This window comes from Mandrillus leucophaeus, unplaced genomic scaffold (assembly GCF_000951045.1).
Source record: "Mandrillus leucophaeus isolate KB7577 unplaced genomic scaffold, Mleu.le_1.0 Scaffold227, whole genome shotgun sequence".
NCBI lineage: Eukaryota > Metazoa > Chordata > Mammalia > Primates > Cercopithecidae > Mandrillus > Mandrillus leucophaeus.
This window is the reverse complement of record NW_012102332.1, coordinates 2616528-2635164: the sequence shown is the minus strand read 5'-3', so window position 1 is coordinate 2635164 and position 18637 is coordinate 2616528. Positions and strand designations below refer to the sequence as shown.

General features: G+C 42.9%; 1 protein-coding gene across 1 annotated transcript in view; it reads left to right on the top strand.

Annotated features, from left to right (window-relative positions):
- Positions 1–12039, top strand: part of OCA2 (oculocutaneous albinism II) — a 364145-nt gene extending 352106 nt beyond the window's left edge. The window contains 1 exon segment of the mRNA XM_011981483.1: positions 11449–12039. Within this exon segment, the coding sequence (XP_011836873.1) occupies positions 11449–11533 (85 nt within the window). The 3' untranslated portion in view covers positions 11534–12039.
- Positions 12040–18637: the final 6598 nt, after the last annotated feature.

Genomic DNA, 18637 nt, shown 5'->3' with positions numbered 1-18637 from the left:
GTTGGTATTTGGGAATTGGGACTTCCTGCTGGATGGGGGCAAAGAAGGGGATAGGGAAGAAGACATAGGGTTTATTGAGGACTTACATATGGGGCGGTCCAGGAGCAGTGGACAGGACAGGAAAATCCACTCCAATTTGTAAAGAGAAGGCAGGTTACAGAGCATTTTCACTTAGCAGCCTCTATTTAGCCCAGAACAAAAGGCCTGGATCCCCAGGGCAGCCTGTCTGTGTTCAAGGGATGACTGGGAGGCCAGCACCCCCCTGGGAAGCAGGGCTGCTGGGCTGGGAGGAGACTGTGCCCCAGGGAGAAGGTGAGGCTGCCTTGGTACTGGGTGGGAGTGAGTGGTGAGGACCTGGCCAAAGGTAGGTGACAGGACAGCCTCTGTGTCCATTTAACAAGGCAGAGTTTCAGACAGGGTATGAGGCTGCCAGAAAAACATTTACTATTCACTGATCTTCAGGAGAGCTGATCACCCCAGGCCAAGGCCAACATTGCCCAGTGTCCTCACTAAGAAACCCCTCAGGGTACAGGTTCCAACCCAGCCACTGGGACAGGGAGACACAAGGCGGTGTCAATGTCCTTCATAGAGAAGGAGCAAATGTCTGGGTTGGCCGCTCCCAGATTCCTTAGCTGGGACCTCTGAGCACAGATTCTTTTTAGAGATGACCATAGGGTCCTTCTCAGGGCATGCTTCAGTGCCATGGGTAGAACATCCATACTGGAATTCAAAGGTTTAGTATTTTAAAAATGTCAACTATTCCATCAAAATGTTATGTTGACTATATAGTCAAATATTTTGGATGTGTTAGGTTAAATAAAATATATTATTATACTTAATTTCATCCATTTCCTTTTACTTTAAAAAATGTGAGAGTTGAAAATGTAAGACTACACAACATGTTTATTGGTCAGACTTCCTTGCATTTTGGACAGAGGTGTTTGAACCAGAGCGACTCCATCTTGAATAGGGGCTGGGTAAAATGAGGCTGAGGCCTGCTGGGCAGCATTCCCAGGAGGGTATGCATTCTAATTCACAGGATGATGTAGGAAGTTGGCACAAGATATAATTCACAAAGACCTTGCTGATAAAACAGGTTGCATTAAAGAAACTGGCCAAAACCCACCAAAACCAAGACAGCGATGACAGTGACCTCTGATTGTTCGCATGGCTCATCATACACTAATTATAATGCATTCCTGTTCCCAGACCAAACTGAGGGTTGGGCTTCTTATTCTCGAGGCCCAATAATGGGATGCAGATGAACTGGGAAAGGAAAGAGTTTCATTTCTGTAACTGGTTACAGGGAGAAGGCCTGGAAAATATCTCCAGACCAACTCAAGATCACAGCCTTCCAGCAATAACCTTCTAACCTATATGTCTGCATGTAAGTGTGATTCATTCATCTAAAGACATAAGTGATTAACTTCTTATCTATAACTAACACTTGAGTCCTGAAGACCTTCCTCTGGAACCTCAGTAAATTTACTTCATCTAAACGGTTCCAGGTGCTGGGGTGATGGTCTTGTCTCCTGCTAAATCGTCGATGTTTGGGGAGTGCCTTCAGACCCCCAATAAAACTTGCTTAATCCTGAACGGGTCCTGCTAAGAATTCCCTCGTTATCTTGGAGAGCCCTGGGCCAAATTCTTGGTGGGATTTTGTTGCATTCCGGTCTTTGTATAACGGGGCACTGGCTCTCTCAGCTTTTGATATTGAACCGAACCACTCAGTGCTGAGGCAGTTGTTACAGAGGCCTGCGTCAGTGAGACCTGGCCTGCCACGTTCACCTGGTAACAGACACTCCCACCAGCACCTTGACAGTTCACAAATGCCACGGCAACATCAGGAAGTTACCCTATATGGTCTAAAAATGGGAGGAACCCTCAGTTCTGGGAATTGCCCACCCCTGTCCTGGAAAATTCATGAATAATACACCCCTTGTTTAGCATATAATCAAGAAATAGCTACACGTATCCTTAGTCCAGCAGCCCAAGCTGCTGCTCTGCCTATGGACTAGCCATTCTTTATTCCTTTGTGTTTTTAATACACTTTACTCTATGGATTCACCTCAAATTTTCTCCTGCGCAAGATCCAAGAACCCTCTCTTGGGTCTGGATCAGGACCCCTTTCCGGTAACACTGTCACCTTCCCAGGACCTGATATTCTTAGGGGCAGCAAATGTTTTCAGTAAGGGCGACTGCATATTTCAGGCTTTGTGGACCACAAAGCCCCTGTCCAGCCGCTCCACTGGACTCTGCCTTGGTGGCTCTGGGGCAGCCACAGACAGCAAACAAATGCACAGGCAGCTGCGTCCCAGTCCCAGCGGAGTTTCCTCACAAGAAAAAGGCGGTGACCACATTTGGCCTGGGGCTGTAGTTTGTTGGCTCCTGGTCTATAAAAAGGGGGCAGTTTACCTTGAGTTGTCTCTGGACTGGAAGGGCAGAGTTTCATCCATGGAAGCCCTACTGTGTGCATCTTTATGAGATAAGGGCTCTTTCAGGGATCGTGTGGCATGTGCAAAATGCCTTTCGGTGTGAGTGTTAGTTTTTGTTGGCTGATGGTAACCCAGTAAGCAGATGATGAAGCCAGAATATAAAATACTAGAGCTGGCATTTGATGCCAGTCTCCTCCCCCTCCTGCCTCTCCTCTCTCCCCTCTATTTTCTCCTCTCTCTCTCTTTCCCTCTCTCCTTCCCTCCGTCCCTGCCTCTCCTCTCTCCCCTCTATTTTCCCCTCCCTCTCTTTCCCTCTCTCCTTCTCTCTGTCCCTCCTCCTTTCTCTCTCCCTCCCCCTCTCCCTCTTCCCTCTTTCTGTACTTCCTCTGATCCCTCTCCCTTTTTCCTTCGGTCTCTCTCTCTCTCCCCTGTCCCTTCTGTTTCTCAATGACTCCCATTTCTCCCTCTGTCTCTCTCTCCCTCTCCCTTCCCTCCTATCTCTCTCTCTCTGTCTCTCTCCACTCCCCACACCCCCAGCTCCCAATGGCTAAGTTGGAACCTGTGCCCTGAGGGCTTTCTTAGTGAGGACACTGGGCAGTGTTGGCCTTGGCCTGGGGTGATCAGCTCTCCTGAAGCTCAGTGAATAGTAAATGTCTCTCTGGCTGCCTTGCACCCTGTCTGAAACTCTGCCTTGTTAAATGGACACAGAGGCTGTCTTCACCTACCTTTGCCAGGTCCTCACCACTCACTCCTGCCCAATGCCAGGGCAGCCTCATCTTCTCCCTGGGGCACAGTCTCCTCCCGGCCCAGCAGCCCTGCTTCCCAGGAAAGCACCCGGCTCTGAGCTAGCCAGCTGTGTAGTGGGCACCGGCTGCCTGTCTCCCCACAGGAAGGGCCCTCCCACAGCCAGGGATATCTCCATCATGCCAGCATCACAAGCACTCACAGCAGCCGCATCATCGCCCACTTCCCTGATGGCTAGTGATGTGAGGCATCTTTTTATGTGTGGTTTTCCACTCATACAGCTTCAATGAAATGTCTCTTCATATCTTTTGCTCATTTTCTAATTGGATTGTTTGGTGTTTGTACCATTGAGTTTTGAGATCTCTTCATATATTCTAGATAAGAATCCTTTGACTGGTCTATGGTCTGCAAATGTCTTCTCCTAGTCAGCAGCATGTCTTTATACTGTCTTAGCAGGGTCTTCTATTGAGCAAATGTTTAAAATTATTTTTATTTTGATGAAGTTGATTTTATAAAAAAAAATTTTTTCTCTTACGGAATCATACCTTTGGTGTCATGCCTAGGAACTCTTCACTAAACTGTAGGCCTTAGATTTTTATCCTATGCTTTCTTCTCAATGTTTTGTAGTTTTACATTTTGCATTTAAATCCATGATCCATTACGAGTTAATGCTTGTATAAAGTGTGAGGTTGAGGTTGAAATTTATTTTCTAACATTTAGATACCCAATTGCTCTAGAAGTATTTGTCAAAAAGGGCATCCTAAAGTGTGGCATATATACCCAGTGGAATACTACTCAGCCATAACAAATGAAATCATATCATCTGTGGCAACATGGATGGAACTGGAGGTCCTTAAGTGAAATAACTCAGAAACAGACAGACAAATGCCACATGTCCTCACTTATAAGCAGGAGCTTAAATAACATGTACACATGTTATTAGCATGAGATTTTTGGCTCTCAGCATAATAGAAATTAACACAAGGTTAGGCAAACTGTTTTTAGACAAGGTCCATTAAGACTTATGCCCAGAAAGGTTGGGCATAAGGGAGATTTAGTGCAGGAACAAAATTTACCTGGCTGACACCCTGAAGGGAGTGCATTGTGGTGTCTTAAGGAGGGCGACATGCATGATTCGTGAAGTAGGTAAGCATCACTGATGTGCAGGGTGGAGTGTGAGAGTGCACAGGCTGGTCAGGGGGCATGGTGAACCGTACGCCACATGATTAGAAAATGGCAGATAAGCCCCTCCCTGGGTGGGGATTTTAGTATTATAAGTCATAGGTTAAAGATGGCTCATTATTCTGCTCTTAGGTACATGCTGGTGATGGAGTTAACTTTTTTTGAGTGATGTTTATGTTAGGATGTTGCTTGTTTTAGGTTTTTGAGGTCCTGCAGTCAGCAGGTGTGGCAACTTGAATAAGATTTATGGTGGGAAGCTGCTTATCTCAGTTTCTTCAGACAGCTTGCAAGGTCTGGCCACTGGGCATGTATGGAAAAATACGTTATTGGAGGTGGGCTGAGTCCTGTGTCTGCTCTGTCTCACATGGACATAGAGTATGGAATAATAGACATTGTAGACTCAGAAGGGTGGGAGGGTGGGAAAGGGTGAGGGATGGGAAATTACTTAAAAGTACATTATTCTGGTGATGTTACACTAAAAGCCCAGACCTCACCACTATGCAGTATGTCCATGTTACGAAACTGCACTTATACCCCTTACATTTATATAAAGAAAGAAAAGGCTGTTCTTGCAAAGACTCACTTTCACATCTTTGTCAAAAATAAGTTGGGCATGTTGAGCATGGTGGCACCTGTAGTTCCAGCTGGCTGGGAGGCTGAGGCAAGAGCATCCCCTGAGCCTGGGAGGTGGAGGCTGCAGGGGGCTGTGGGGATGCCAGTGCACTCCAGCCTGGATGACAGAGTGAGACCCCGTGTCTTAAAACAATAAGTTGGGCATGTCTTTGTGGGTCTGTTTTCAGGTTCTCTGTTCGGGCCCATTGATCCGTGTGTCTATGTCTGCCTCCGTGCTGTGCTGCCTTGATGACTGGCGCTACACGGTAGACTTTCATGTTGGATAGAATGAGTCTCCCATTCAATTCTTCTTTGCTAAGATTGTCTTTGCTATTCTAAAGCCTGTGCTTTTCCATATACATTTTAGGATAAGCTTGTCTGGGGCTAGAAAAATTCTTGCTAGGAATTGCATTAAACCTAGAATCAATCTGGGGCAAATTAACATTTTGTCTATGTTGAGTCTTCCATTCATGAACACTCTGTGTCTCTCCATTTATCTAGAACTGCTTTGGGTTTTTTTTTTTTTTTAATCACCATTTTGTAACTTACAGCACAGATGCTGGTGTGCTGTAAGTTACAAACAAGATTTAAGTTTAAAACAAGATTTAAGTTTATGCCTAAGTGTTTAATTTTAATTGGAGTGATTTTAAGTGGTATTGTGTTTTTAATTTTTATTTTTGTGTATTCATTGGTAGTATATAGGAAAAAATAATGTTTGAATGTTGATCTTGTGTTGTGGTCCTTACTGAACTTACTGCTACTGATTAGTTTTAGAAGTGTTTTGTTTTGCTTTTTTTTTTTTTTCTTTGATTTCTTGGGATTTTTAAATGTAAACTATTATGTCAAGTGCAAGTGGAGAGAATTTTATTTCATCGATTTTAGTTTGTGTGTCTTTTGCCTTATTATACTGACTTGGGCTTTCAGTACTATGTCGAATAAGAGTGGTGAGAATCCTGTGCAGGAGAAGCATTCAGTTTCTCACCATTAAGTATTATGTTAGCTATAGTTTTTTTATTTGCTTCCTTTTCCTAGATGATTTTCTTCAGAGGGTTGAGGTAGTACAGGGATCATAAAATAAGTTAGAAAATGATGTTCCCTTCCCTTCTATTTTCTGGTAGTATTTGTATAGAATTAGTGTTAGTTCTTTAAATATTTTGCAGAATTCACCAGTGAGACAATCTGGCCATACAGTTTTCTTTTTTGGAAGGTCTCTAACTACCAGTTTAAATTTTCTAATATATATAGGGTGAGTTAAATTATTTCATTCTAGTTGTTAAGTGTGTATGTTTACAATTGTTAATAGTACAACAGTAGTTAATATGAGAAACTTTTAATCTTTTGATGTCTTCAGGGTCTGTTGTGATAACGCCTCTTTCATTGATACTGATCATTTATGTCTTTTTTCTCTTTTTACTTGTCAGTTCTTCTAGAAGTTGGTTAATTTTATTGATCTTTTAAAAAAAATCAACTTTGCTTCATTGATTTTTCCCCACTGTTTTCCTATTTTTAAATTCATGAATTTATGCTCTTATCTTTATTATTTCTTTTCTTCTGCTTGTTTTTGGGTTTATTTTTAAATTCTTTTCTATTTCCTTAAGATGGGAACTTAAATTACTGATTTAAGACCTTTTCTCTTTTCTAATACAAACATTTAGTGCTATACGTTTCCCTCTCAATGAGTGACATGTTAGCTGTAGTTTTTAATTTGCTTTCTTTTCCTAGATGATTTTCTTTATAGGGTTGAGGTAACACAGAGATCATAAATTAGAAAATGATGCTCCATTTTCATTCAGTTCAGTGTGTTTTCTTTTACTTTCCTTGTGACAATCTCTCAGATCTGTGAATTATTTAGAAGTATGATCTTTAACCTGAAAATGCTTGGATAGTTTCTTGTTACCTTTCTGTTACTGATTTCTCTGATTTCCCGTTTGATTGCTTATGGTAAGAAAAAAAACCCTCTTTATAATTGTAATTCTTTTAAACTTGTTGATGTTTATTTTTTGGGCCAGGATATGATCTGTCTTGCTGAATGTTTCTTGGATGCTGAAAGGAATGTGCATTCTGCTGTTAGCTGGAGCACTCTATAGTATCAGCAAGATTTGATTGCTGGGAGATATTGCTGAGTTCTCTCTGCTGAATTTCTTTTTAGTTCTTCCATGAATTGTAGAGAAAGAGTAAAAGTCTCCATCTATAATAGTGGATTTGTCAGTCTATAATCCATTTGTGCATGTGCCACTTTCTCTTGTCATTTACTTTCTCTTGTCATTTTGTCAGTTTTTCATGTATTTTTCAGCCCAGTTATTTGGTGAATACACATTCAGGATAACTATGATCTCCTGGTGGATTGTTTTATCTATATGCAATATCCCTCTCTGCCTTGGAAATGTTCTTTGCTCTGAAATATACTTCATGTGATATTAATATAGCCGTTCCTACTCTTTTGATTACTGTTTGTATGGTTTATCTTTATCTGTGCTTTTACTATTTTGCTATTTTATTTTGTTTCAGCCATCAAACATAATTTGAAAACTCAAGATGAAAAAGAAAGTGTATCATATTTAACCATACATTTGCTCTTTCTTTTGTTATTTCTTCCTGATACTCCAAGATTCCTTCTTTTTATCATTTCATTTCTGTTTGAAGACCTTCTTAGCAGTACTTTCAGGGTAAGTCTGCTGCTCTTCTAGTTTTTCATCATCTGAGAATGTCTTGAGTCTCCCTTCATTCCTGAAGGATATATTTGATGGATATAGAAATCTGGGTTGATTGTTCTTGCCTTTTAGCAGTTAAAAATATTATGCCACTTTTTTCTGGCCTCCATGGTTTCTGAGGAGAGACTTGTAGTTTTTCTCTATAGGCAAATTGTCATTTATCTCTCACTGCTTTCAAGAAATTTTATCTTTCTTTAGTTTTCATGAGTTCGATTTGTGGATTGTTGTGTCTTGGCATAGATTTGGGGGGTGTCTAGCCTTTTTAGGATTTGCCCAGCTTCTTAAATCTTAGGTTTATATCTTTTACCAATTTTTAAATCATTATTTCTTTGAATATCTTTTCATCCCTGCCCTCTTTCTCCAATGATAAAAATGTTAGATCTTTTCTTCGTGTCCCACAGATCACTGAGGGTTGGTTCCTTTTGTTTTTTAGTCTTTTTTCATTTTTCAGATGAATAATTTCTGTTGTATCTTCAAGTTCCCCGATTCTTTCCTTTATACTCTCCATTATATTATGGTGCCCATTCCGTTAGAGTTTTACTTCAGTTGTTTCATTTTCAGTTCTAAAATTTCCATGTGGTCCTCCTTTATAATTTTGATTTCTTGTCTGAGACTTTCCATTTTTTTTCATTTATTTCAAGTGTGTTTCTCATTGCTTGTTGAAGAATTTTTATGGTAGCTGCTTTGAAATCCTTTTCAGATAATTTCGACATCTGTATCACCGCAGTATTAGCTTCTGTTGATTGACTTTTCTCATTCAACTTGAAACGCCCCTGGCTCACAGGATCCCCACGTGGTCTTTGCTGTTACCACAGGAGAGGGGCTTGTTACAGTCTGGTGAGTGTGGAAGTTCTGGTTCCCACTTGGCCTTCACCAAGGAGCTTACTTTTTTTTCCTGTGGAATTTGGCGGGAGCAGTTATTATCTAGGAGTGTTATGTCTAGGTTTAGTGCCCCTTTCCTGGCTTTCTGGCTAGGGAGATCAGGCTTCTCTTGGGGCTTTTTGTTTTCTTTGTAGTACCCACTGACACACCAGCTTCCCAGCACCTAGTCTAGGACATATGAGGGGAAACAAAAAGGAAACCTATCTCTATGCCATTCTTCGGGATCCCAAGGCCCGCAGCTGATCTGCTTCCTCTTCATCTTTACAGTCTCCTTATGCTTGTTTTCTATAAAATGCCAAGTTTTTAGCTCTGCTCAGTGGGACGAATTGGAAGAAATGCATCCACTTCATCTTGCTTCAGAACTAGAAGCCTGCTTTATCGTCTTTAATTGGAGACTAAAACGATTACATTCTCTTCTCCAGTAAACTCATATATATTTGTGTCGTTAAATTCCTTATCACCAAACACAATTCATGCACCAGGGAGGTGCTCCAGGCTTACTCTGTGATTTTGGGCACTTTGTAATCCCTGTCAACTTGCACTTTGGCGCATGTGCCCTGGTTTGAGGAGCACTGGTCTGTGGCTAAAACTTGTTGAGGACTCATTATGTGGCCAAACACTGTTCTCACTGTTCTAAGGGATTTATAAGGGTGAACTCATGAATCCTCATAGCACTCTTAGGTACTGTTATTACCTTCATTTTATTTAAAAAATTGAGTTATGGAGACATTTAATACTTTTCCAAAGTGATGCCACTGGGCAAGAGCAGGAATTGAAAACGAGAGCCCTAAGCTAGTGTATTGGGGTACCTGTCTGTGTTGGGAAAATGCATTTGGGTTTTGAAGCCAGAAGAATATTCCAAGACACCATCTCTGCCTTTTACTGGTGGTGACCTTTGTCAAGTTCCCTACTATCTACAAGCTTCAATTTCCTCATCTGTGTAATAGGGAAAACATGACATGCCTCACTATGTTTGGGAAATAATAGATAACATCAACGTCTAGTCTATGAGGCCCTTAGCCCACAGCAGATCTTCAGTAAGTCATTTACTTACTAATGGCAGGTTGCCATTGTTATGGTTTATCCATGTCCACAGGGAGGCAGCATCTGTAGTGATTAAGAGTACACACTTTAGAGTTAGACTGATGCATTTGGATTGTCGCACCAGAGCAAATTATCTGAGAGAGCCAGGCAAGCCTGCTTACCTCTCAACATCCTGCCTCTCCAGTAGGTGTGATGATGCCAATTCCAGAAGGCAGTGTGGGCAGTTGAGAGGGTCCTGAGCGTGGAGAGTGTCACAGTGACTAGGTGTTGTGAGGGACAGTAGGGTTTCCGATGGGTCTGAGTGCTTGTATCAGTTCTGGGTGAAATGAAAATGTTTGGTGATGCTACGTGATGCTCCTTCTTTGCATTGGTGCCATCCCCAAGACATCAGTGACTCTCACTTGGGGGCATGGCAAAACCACCCACCAGGAACTTTCTGCAGTCTTGGGCTTCTCAAGCAAAGTATGCTTTTTGTGGAATTTGCCCCTTGACAAGGTGAATTTGCTTCTGAAACATGACCAGGTGTCTTAGCACCCAGATTGAGACTCTCAGCATTTTGTCTGACACTGACTCACTCTACACAATCTGTCACAGAGGAACAAAGGCTTTGTGTTTACATGAAGGCTTGCAGTGATGTCTGTGATGCCTGGAGTTGACCAGACACTGTCGTGGGTTGTTGTGTTCTTCCAGAATTCAATGATCAGGGCTGATATTTTGCAAACATGTTCAGTTATTTTCAAAAACAAAGTTAATAAAGTTCAAGAAATTTAAGTAGTTTTCCCAAAATATGGTCTGTGTTTCTTTTTGTTTGTTTTGTAAAATAAAATGTGTTCAGAAGAGAAGCCAAGAGAATCTTACCACTTTCTTGAAATGCCCAAGTCTGCTCTAGAATTTCAGGAGCTGTCTCGCTCTTGGATGCAGTTTTTGTATTTAACTGTAGCTCTGTTGAGGGACTCTTGCTGTGGCTCTTTCTGAGTAGCCTCTTCCTACACTTATGGCCAGGGAAGAGAGAATGTCATGATCCTTACTATTATAATTACCACATGCTAGGCTCTTACTGCTAAAAAACTTAAGCCTTTTGAAACCAAAATCGTAATATTTGCAGGGGCTTCCCTTAGTGACGGAGCAGCACTGAGCAATGGCTACAGAGCATGCATTACCCATGCCAAGTGGCATCTGTCAGTCCTTGGAAGCTGGGGTAAGAATTTGTGGAGATGCAGGTACAGTGGAGGTGGCACACAATGAGGGGTGCTTTCCTCTTCTTATGACTGCTTTTGTATCTGTGCATACCCTCCTTGTCCACATGTCTCAACCTCACCGACTACAGAAGAAAAACTTCTTCTTCCCTATTCCTTTTCTTAGACAACAGTTGGCCTTACTTTCCAACACTACTTCTCCAGCTCTCCTTGGCCTTAAGTGTGAGGGACTTCAGGAGCCTGTGGGAAAGTGGGATCTCTGGGAAATCTCCAGAGAAGAAAAGTTGGAAGATGATACAAGCAGAGGAAACATCCAGAGATTTAAATGGTGGCCCAGCACATGGCATTGAAAGACTAACAGTCTAACATTATAGATGAACAAACAGAGGCTCCATATAGCCATTAAAATTTTGAGAAAACCTTAAGCAGGTCTCAAATAAAATTGCACACAATGGAAGATGTCTAATAGCAGCATGCATTCACATAATTTAGTCTACAACTTTCTGATGTATAGAAATAAAAGGTAGTGAACGTTGTGAAAATGCAAAGGTGCTAAGGCCATGTTCCCATGAGCTACGAGTCCATATCTCATGAGGCTGTCCAGATTTCGGATGCCGTAACTCATTTCTCTTTGTATTTCAGGTTGGGCTTCCCAATGATGATTGTGTCCTGCATCGTTGGGATGTGTTATCTTCTTGTGGCTCATGTGGTGGTGGGATGGAATTAATAGACATCCATCTGTCACTCGAAAACTAAAGGAAACTTCATCCATCACAACCCATCAGTCATAAAACTACCCTGACACCACTGTTTGGAGAAGAAAAGGTGCTTACCCTGGAGATGCTATGGAGACACAGTGGAATAAACCTTGACACTAACACTAATTCCGGTGAATGCTGGAACACCGTGGCCGCCTCTTTGTGTCCTTTCTCCCCAAGGACAAAATGTAGAAAACGTGAGATAACTTATTCGAGATTCTCCTCCAGAAAAATACGTATGTTTCAAAACCCTCCCTGCTATACATAGGAAAAGACACACATGCACCCAAAATTGCTTGTGCTGTTTAATTGTCAATTCTCTTGAGGCTAAACACAGTCTGTTTTTTCTTGTAATCACTTTTCATGTTAAAATAACCAGCACTCAAATTGTATGCTCTCTGAATATAGACTTTCTGGGAAAAGGTTTACTGCTTATAAGGAAACATTTTATATATTAAACTGTTCCTTGATAAAAGGCTTTGGAGTAGTTTACATTATGTAAAATTGCATTTTATCCATTTATGTTTTTCTCTGCAGTTTTAAAGTTATCAATTAAAAGTCCAGAAATTTGACTTGCTGAAGATCATAGATATCTTTTAAGGGATATTTTACACATTTAACAGCCAAGAGTAATGATTTTCCATTTTGCAAGTGGTGCATGCTATTTTCATCAATTACGCAGATGTACAGTGGATACGCTCAGCCCTGCTCTCCCTGCAGGACACTGTGGCTCAGTCAGTGTTTATTAAATGCAGTTCTTTTGTGCAGCATTCCTGAAAGGCAAGGGTAATGAGAACAAAGATCAAGGGGGAGTCCTGTGCTTCCTCCGAGGTCTCCTCTGCTCTGCCTCATCAGTATCATGGTTATGCCCCAGAGGAAGAAGCCCTTCTTCAGTTTCCGATCTTCTGTGCATACCTTGGAATAAAAATGTCTGGGGACGCTGCTCCGAAGTGATTGTGTGTCAAGCGTCTGACTTCAAAAGGTCCAAGCTGCTCAGGACACTAAGAACTGCAAAGCAGGAGACCTTTCTGGTCCCATGTCTGCCACGGGCACCCTCAGGATGGGTGTCCCTGTCTACTGTTCAGAGTCTACATTGTAGAATGGCAACCTAGTTCCTCCCTGAAAGGTTGGGAGTGTTTATGATAATATGCCTTTTGAATTCCTTGACAGCAAAGCTGATGTGCAACCCTATTTTATTTTAAAATATGGTATTGGACAACATCACACAGAAGCCTCCAGACACGTGCAGCTGACTGGATGTCCTGGAGGAGCCCCTGCCACAGTCTGTCTAGGAAAGGGTTCTTCCCGCTGCTACCGCACTGCCTATACTTTGCTTGGTCTCACTGGACCTGGATGTGCCTGAGCTGGTCACTGAAAAGCATCGTTTCCTCTTCTATCCCACATCAGGATGCCTGGGGGCAGCACTATCTCCCTCGTGTCCGGCTCCTTCCAGCTCAGCTCACGTCTGCTCTTTCATCCTTTCACATGTCATCCCTTAACAACGCTCAGGCCCCGTCTCCCACCTGCTGCCTCTCCTCATTGGCGCCTCTCTCTACTCTTCAGTCATCCCTTCTCATTCTTGAGACGGAGTCTAGCTCTGTCACCCAGGCTGGAGTGCAGTGGTGCTATCTCAGTTCACTGCAAGCTGTGCCTCCCGGGTTCACGCCATTCTCCTGCCTCAGCCTCCCGAGTAGCTGGCACTACAGGCGTCTGCCACCTCACCCGGCTAATTTGTGTGTGTGTGTGTGTGTGTGTTTTTAGTAGAGACGGGGTTTCACTGTGTTAGCCAGGATGGTCTTGATCTCCTGACCTCGTGATCCACCTACCTTGGCCTCCCAAAGTGCTGGAATTACAGGCATGAGCCACCGCGCCCAGCCCAGCCCTTCTCATTCTTAAAAACCATTAGCTCTGGGCTGATTTCTCCCTCTTGCTCATACCCGTGGCCTCCCCTGAGGTTCCTATTCATGCCCCCCAGTTCTGATTTCTCTGCCCTCACCACCTTCCCCCACTCCCCTCTGTGTTACACCCACCCTGGGTCCCCAGGACCTGCCTAGGTCCTTCATCTCTGTGGTCTTTCTCTGACACTCCAACACTTCCAGTCATTTACCCCAGGTTGCCCTCTAAAACAAACCTTGCCCCGCTGGAACCTCTTGTTCATTGGCCCCGTACATTTTAACTTCCCCTGTCAACTCCCTCTTAGCTGTTTATGCTCTAAAAATTAAAAGTCAACCAACAAACTGTCCCTATGCTACCTTTACTGCCCCTCAATGTTTCTGAGGCGAGTCATCCCACAGGGATGGCTGGTTTTATTTTTAAGTGAAGATTTCAAGCATCAGACAGGCTCTCGGCACTGCCTGGCTCTTTGATTCCATTTCCCTAGCACAGCAGCCAGAGGACTGGCTGGAAACAGGTGGCTGCCCACACTGGGTAAGTGCAAGTGACTGTAGCCAGGGATAGTGCAATCCTTTAGGGTCCGTGAGAGGAGGCAGCTGTGGGTTTCTGAGGGGGAGGGGCCAGTGACCACGACCTGGAGATGCAGGGAGCCGTGTCCAGAGGGACTGGACGGGAGCCGTGGTCTTCTGCTGGGGCTGTGCCAGCATGAGACACTTGGCAGCCAGGGCGGGGTCCGGGGGGCGAGAGGTGGGCCGTGGGAATCATCCTGAGTTTATGCCTTTCATCCTGTGGCTTCCCTCTGTCCAAGGACTGAACTAGCTGGAAGCCAGGGGACAGCAAGCACTGCTGATGCTGTCCAGGAATGGGAGTGGGGCAGGAGAAGCAGATGGAAGATACTCAGCTTTATGTACTGTTTGGCTCCTCAGCAGATGAAAAGTCCACTTGAAGAAAGGAGACACTAAAAGTGCCATGAGCTTTTCCACCTAAGAGTCCACACGAGCTTGCCCACACTCCCTCCTGACACTGTCTCCAGAATTATTAGGTGACCAATCCAGTGCTTATTAAATCCTGTCATTATGATGGAAAAAGACAACCTCGAAGGAAGCGGCTGTGCCTTTGCTATAAACGTTGGACTGCCACAGGCTGTTGTCCTTGCTAGACTCTGTCTGACGTCATGTGCATAAAGTCCTAAAGGTTACAGGGACGGCAAGGACACCATTGTACAGTCTGAATTCACCGTGAAAATCTAGATGGTGTGTGTGCTGCAGACGAGGATCTGATCCTCCCTGAGCTTGCATGAGGAGCTGTGCCTTAGCTTTGACATACGGCCCCACGCAGGCAATGTGACAGCAGCAGAGTCCCTGGGAATCTGAGCCACTTCCTCCTGCAGTGCATGTGTGCCTTCCAGATCCGCTGGGGCCCAGTCTTGCAGATGCAACATACTTTATAACGGAAGATCACTGTGCCCATCCGACGGGACGGTTATGTGGATCAGATAGCCCTTGGCTTGTGATGCACAGCCCAAGTTCTGCAGTCACTCTGTTTCCACAATCAGATCTTCAACCTGCACCAAGGCCCAGTGGCAACCTGGAGCTGCTTTTCTAGAGAAGACTAGTTCACTAGTCAGAACGGGAAGACAGGGACTTCATTCCAATCTTGAGGTTTGCGCTCTGACTCTCCCCTCAAGGCTTGCCAGCATCTCCCTACAGTGTCTGTGACTGTCCTGGGGATGCCTGCAGCCGTGCTGTGCTATTTCACAAGGCCCAAGTGGCAGGGCACCCAGCATGGCAACCTGGACCTGGGAGCTGCACTTGCTTGCTCTGGTCCCCCTCAAACCTTGCAGCCTTGGGAGGTTACCTGCTAATGGGTTAGAGCAGCAAATCCAATATGTTATATGCTGCCTATAAAATTAAAAGTCGACCATCAAGAATTGTGTTTTGTTTTTTTTTTTTTTGATGATTGGTACAACTGTTTCTCACTTTGCAGGGTAATTTCAAGTCACTCATTCCTAAAATTACCATCAGGATGTTGTATTTCTTTTGTGTTACCATCTTGGTATGAGATGGGCAACTTCCTCATGTAATAGGAAACAAACTTGGGAGTTCTGATGGTTATTTAACATGATCTCTCTCAGCATTCATTCTGGAGAAGGGGAATAACCATGGGAGGGGTCCACCATTTCACAGGACCAATTATTATGCGGACTTAGCACAAGAATGCACCTGTCACTTGGCCAACATAAACCTCTATTCTGTCTTAAGGACCAGAGGATGTTTTGAGTCTCTGAGAATCAGGGAAAATTTAAAACCATTAGGACTATCTAGATATTTCTTACTGGAATGCAAAAGTCACCTGGTAAATGGCCACAGGTCCCTCTGAGGAAGGTGTGGGAAGAGTAGTAAATGCATCCGTGGGTCTGTTGCAGGATCTTTCTCAAATGCACCTGGATGACCTCTCTTCAATCAATGACCTGTGAGGCTAGGAACACTCCCAGGTCTGGGAAGCAGCTTGTGTCATTCATCCTTCTTATGATGACTGAAGCTTCTCCCCAGGCCCAGATTCTCTCCAGGTTTCTATGTCAAGCTTCCCATAGAAGCTGTTGCTTTGAGCTCTGTGATTCACTTGCCTTTTGGCAGAGACCTTTGAAGCATAATGTGGTAACGGCGCCTGCCTTGACTATGACAATTCAGCACACCCCTGGTCTTCACCACCTTGGAATCCCGTTATTCCTACTGAGAAAAGAGAACTTTATTCCATTACTGCCTCTCCTACTGTCAGCAACAGTCTCCAAAGGACAGATGTCAGAGACTTCTAAGGACACCGGTGGCCCCCCTGCAACACTGCATTTATTAATGCTTCAATGCAGGAAGTGTCCACTGGATTCTCTCGCAGGGAATGCTAGGCGACAGCTGAGTAGGGGACACATAAAAATCTGAGCCTTTGGACTCCTTTCTTTATATGCCCAATATTAACCAACTGTGCATATTAAATAACGCCTGTTCCAAGTGGTCAAGCTAACACATTAAGTCTCAAATTCTCGGTGAGTGTGCCTGTCCAGAAATTTGGCCCATTCAAGCCTTGTGTTTTATCCTCTGGGATGTAATATACTTAGATTCCATTTCCTTAAGTGGAATCCAAAGAGGGGTGTAGTTCTGTAACTTTTTCAATAGGCAGGTTAATTTGTCTTGAAGGAGACTTTCTACTTCTCTATCCAGGATGCGTTAGTATCTTGTAAGAGCCCTGGAGAAAATGATGGGTATTGAGGGATGAATCTTGAGACAAATACACATCAGTTTGTGAGGCAACTAACCCAGGTCCACTCACTAGATGGCTTTAAGTGGAGAAAAGAGGGATGGGCTTGTGGATCATAGGGAGATAGCATGATTCTTCCCACTTAACTCTTGGTCAAGGTTGTCTTTGCTAACACCTATGCTTGCAAATAAATTTTAGGATAAGCTTGCTTATGCCTATTTAAAAAAAAACTTGACCTGATGTGATAGAAATCACACTAAACCTACAAGTGAATTTGGGCAGAATTGACAATTTTACTATGTTGAGCTTTCCATCCCTTGGATATGATATGTCTCTCCATTTATTTAGGCCTCTTCTGGTTTCTTTCATCAACATCTTACAATTTTCAGCATACATAACCTGGACAAGTTTTATTAGATTTATAATTCAGTATTTAATATTCTTTGAAGAGAAAGGTACTGTGTTTCAAATTTCAGTTTCCAAATGTGCATAATTAACATGTAGAAATGTGATTGATTTGTGTGTATAGATCCGGTCGGTATACCATGGCCTTGTTGAGTTCACTTATCAGTTATAGAATTAAAAAAAAAATTCCTTGGTATTTTTAATGCAGATCATTATGTCATCTACTAATAGGAACATTTTCATTTCTGCCTTCTCAATCTTTATGCCTTTAATATATATTTTTTGCCTTATTCTGGCAATTAGAACTCATGAGAAGGAATTTGGCCATTCATTCACTAAGCTAGATCTACTTGCAACAACTTCTTTCAGGTCTTCTTCATTTTGGAAGAGTTTCATTTCACCTTCATTCTTGAAGGAAGTCTTACTGGACATGGCATTCTTAGTTGACAGTTTCTTTTGGCCCTTGAAAAATGCTCTGTTACTTCCCTGTGCCCGTATGGTTTCTGATGAGGAATGTGTTGTCATTCAAATTGATTTTCCTCTACAGGTAAATTGTCATTTCTCTCTTGCCGCTTTCAGGAATTTCTTCTTTCTTTTTATTTAATTTCAGGGATTTGATTATGTTGTGGCTTAGTATGGATTTCTTTGAGTTTATTGTTTTTGAAGTTTGCTCAGCTTTGTGAACTTTAGATTTCTTTTACCAAAATTGGGAAGTTTTCAGTTAATAATTATCCAAATACTCCTTCAGCCCCATTCTCTTTCTCTTCTTCTAGAACTCCAGTGATACAAATGTTGATTACAGTCTTTAAGGCTCTGTTTTTTTTTTTTTTTCCAATGTTTTCTCTCTGTGTTCGTATTGGATGAATTTTATTGATCTGACCTCAAGTTCACTAATTCTATACTCTGTCATCTCCACTCCACTGATGAACCCATTCAGCATTTTATTTTTATCATTATTGTAGTTTTCTATGTTTAGTTTTCATTTGGTTCATTTATTTATTGCTTATTCATTGCCTATTGAATCATTTTGTAATATAGGCTTTAGAATCCTTGTCATATAATTTGTACAACTGACTTCTCCTAGTGTTGGCATCAGCTGATTGTCTTTTCTTATCCAAGTTCTAATTTTCTGGTTCATTGCGTGACAGATGATCTATAATTACATACTAGAAAAACTGGCTATTAGGAGATTATGGATTATATTTAAAAGTTGTATTTTAGCAAGCAGTTACCCTTTTTAGGTTTGGCACTTTTGTGCACTGCAGCTCCAGTGACTGTCTAGTTTTGGGAGCTGATGCCATGCTATTTTGGTCTGCTTGCTTTATCATTGGTGTCGATGCTTCCACTGCTCCCTGCTGATGCTGCTTGAAGATGTGGAGAAAATATCCAGGTCAGGCCACCTAGTGTCCCTAGGAGGAGAGGATCTTCTGACTTGCTCATTTGTTTTGAGGTTCTCCCTGCACTGTGGAGTAGTGCCAACCATGAGCATTTCCCAGCCCAGGTGGTTTGGGATCAGGATATTC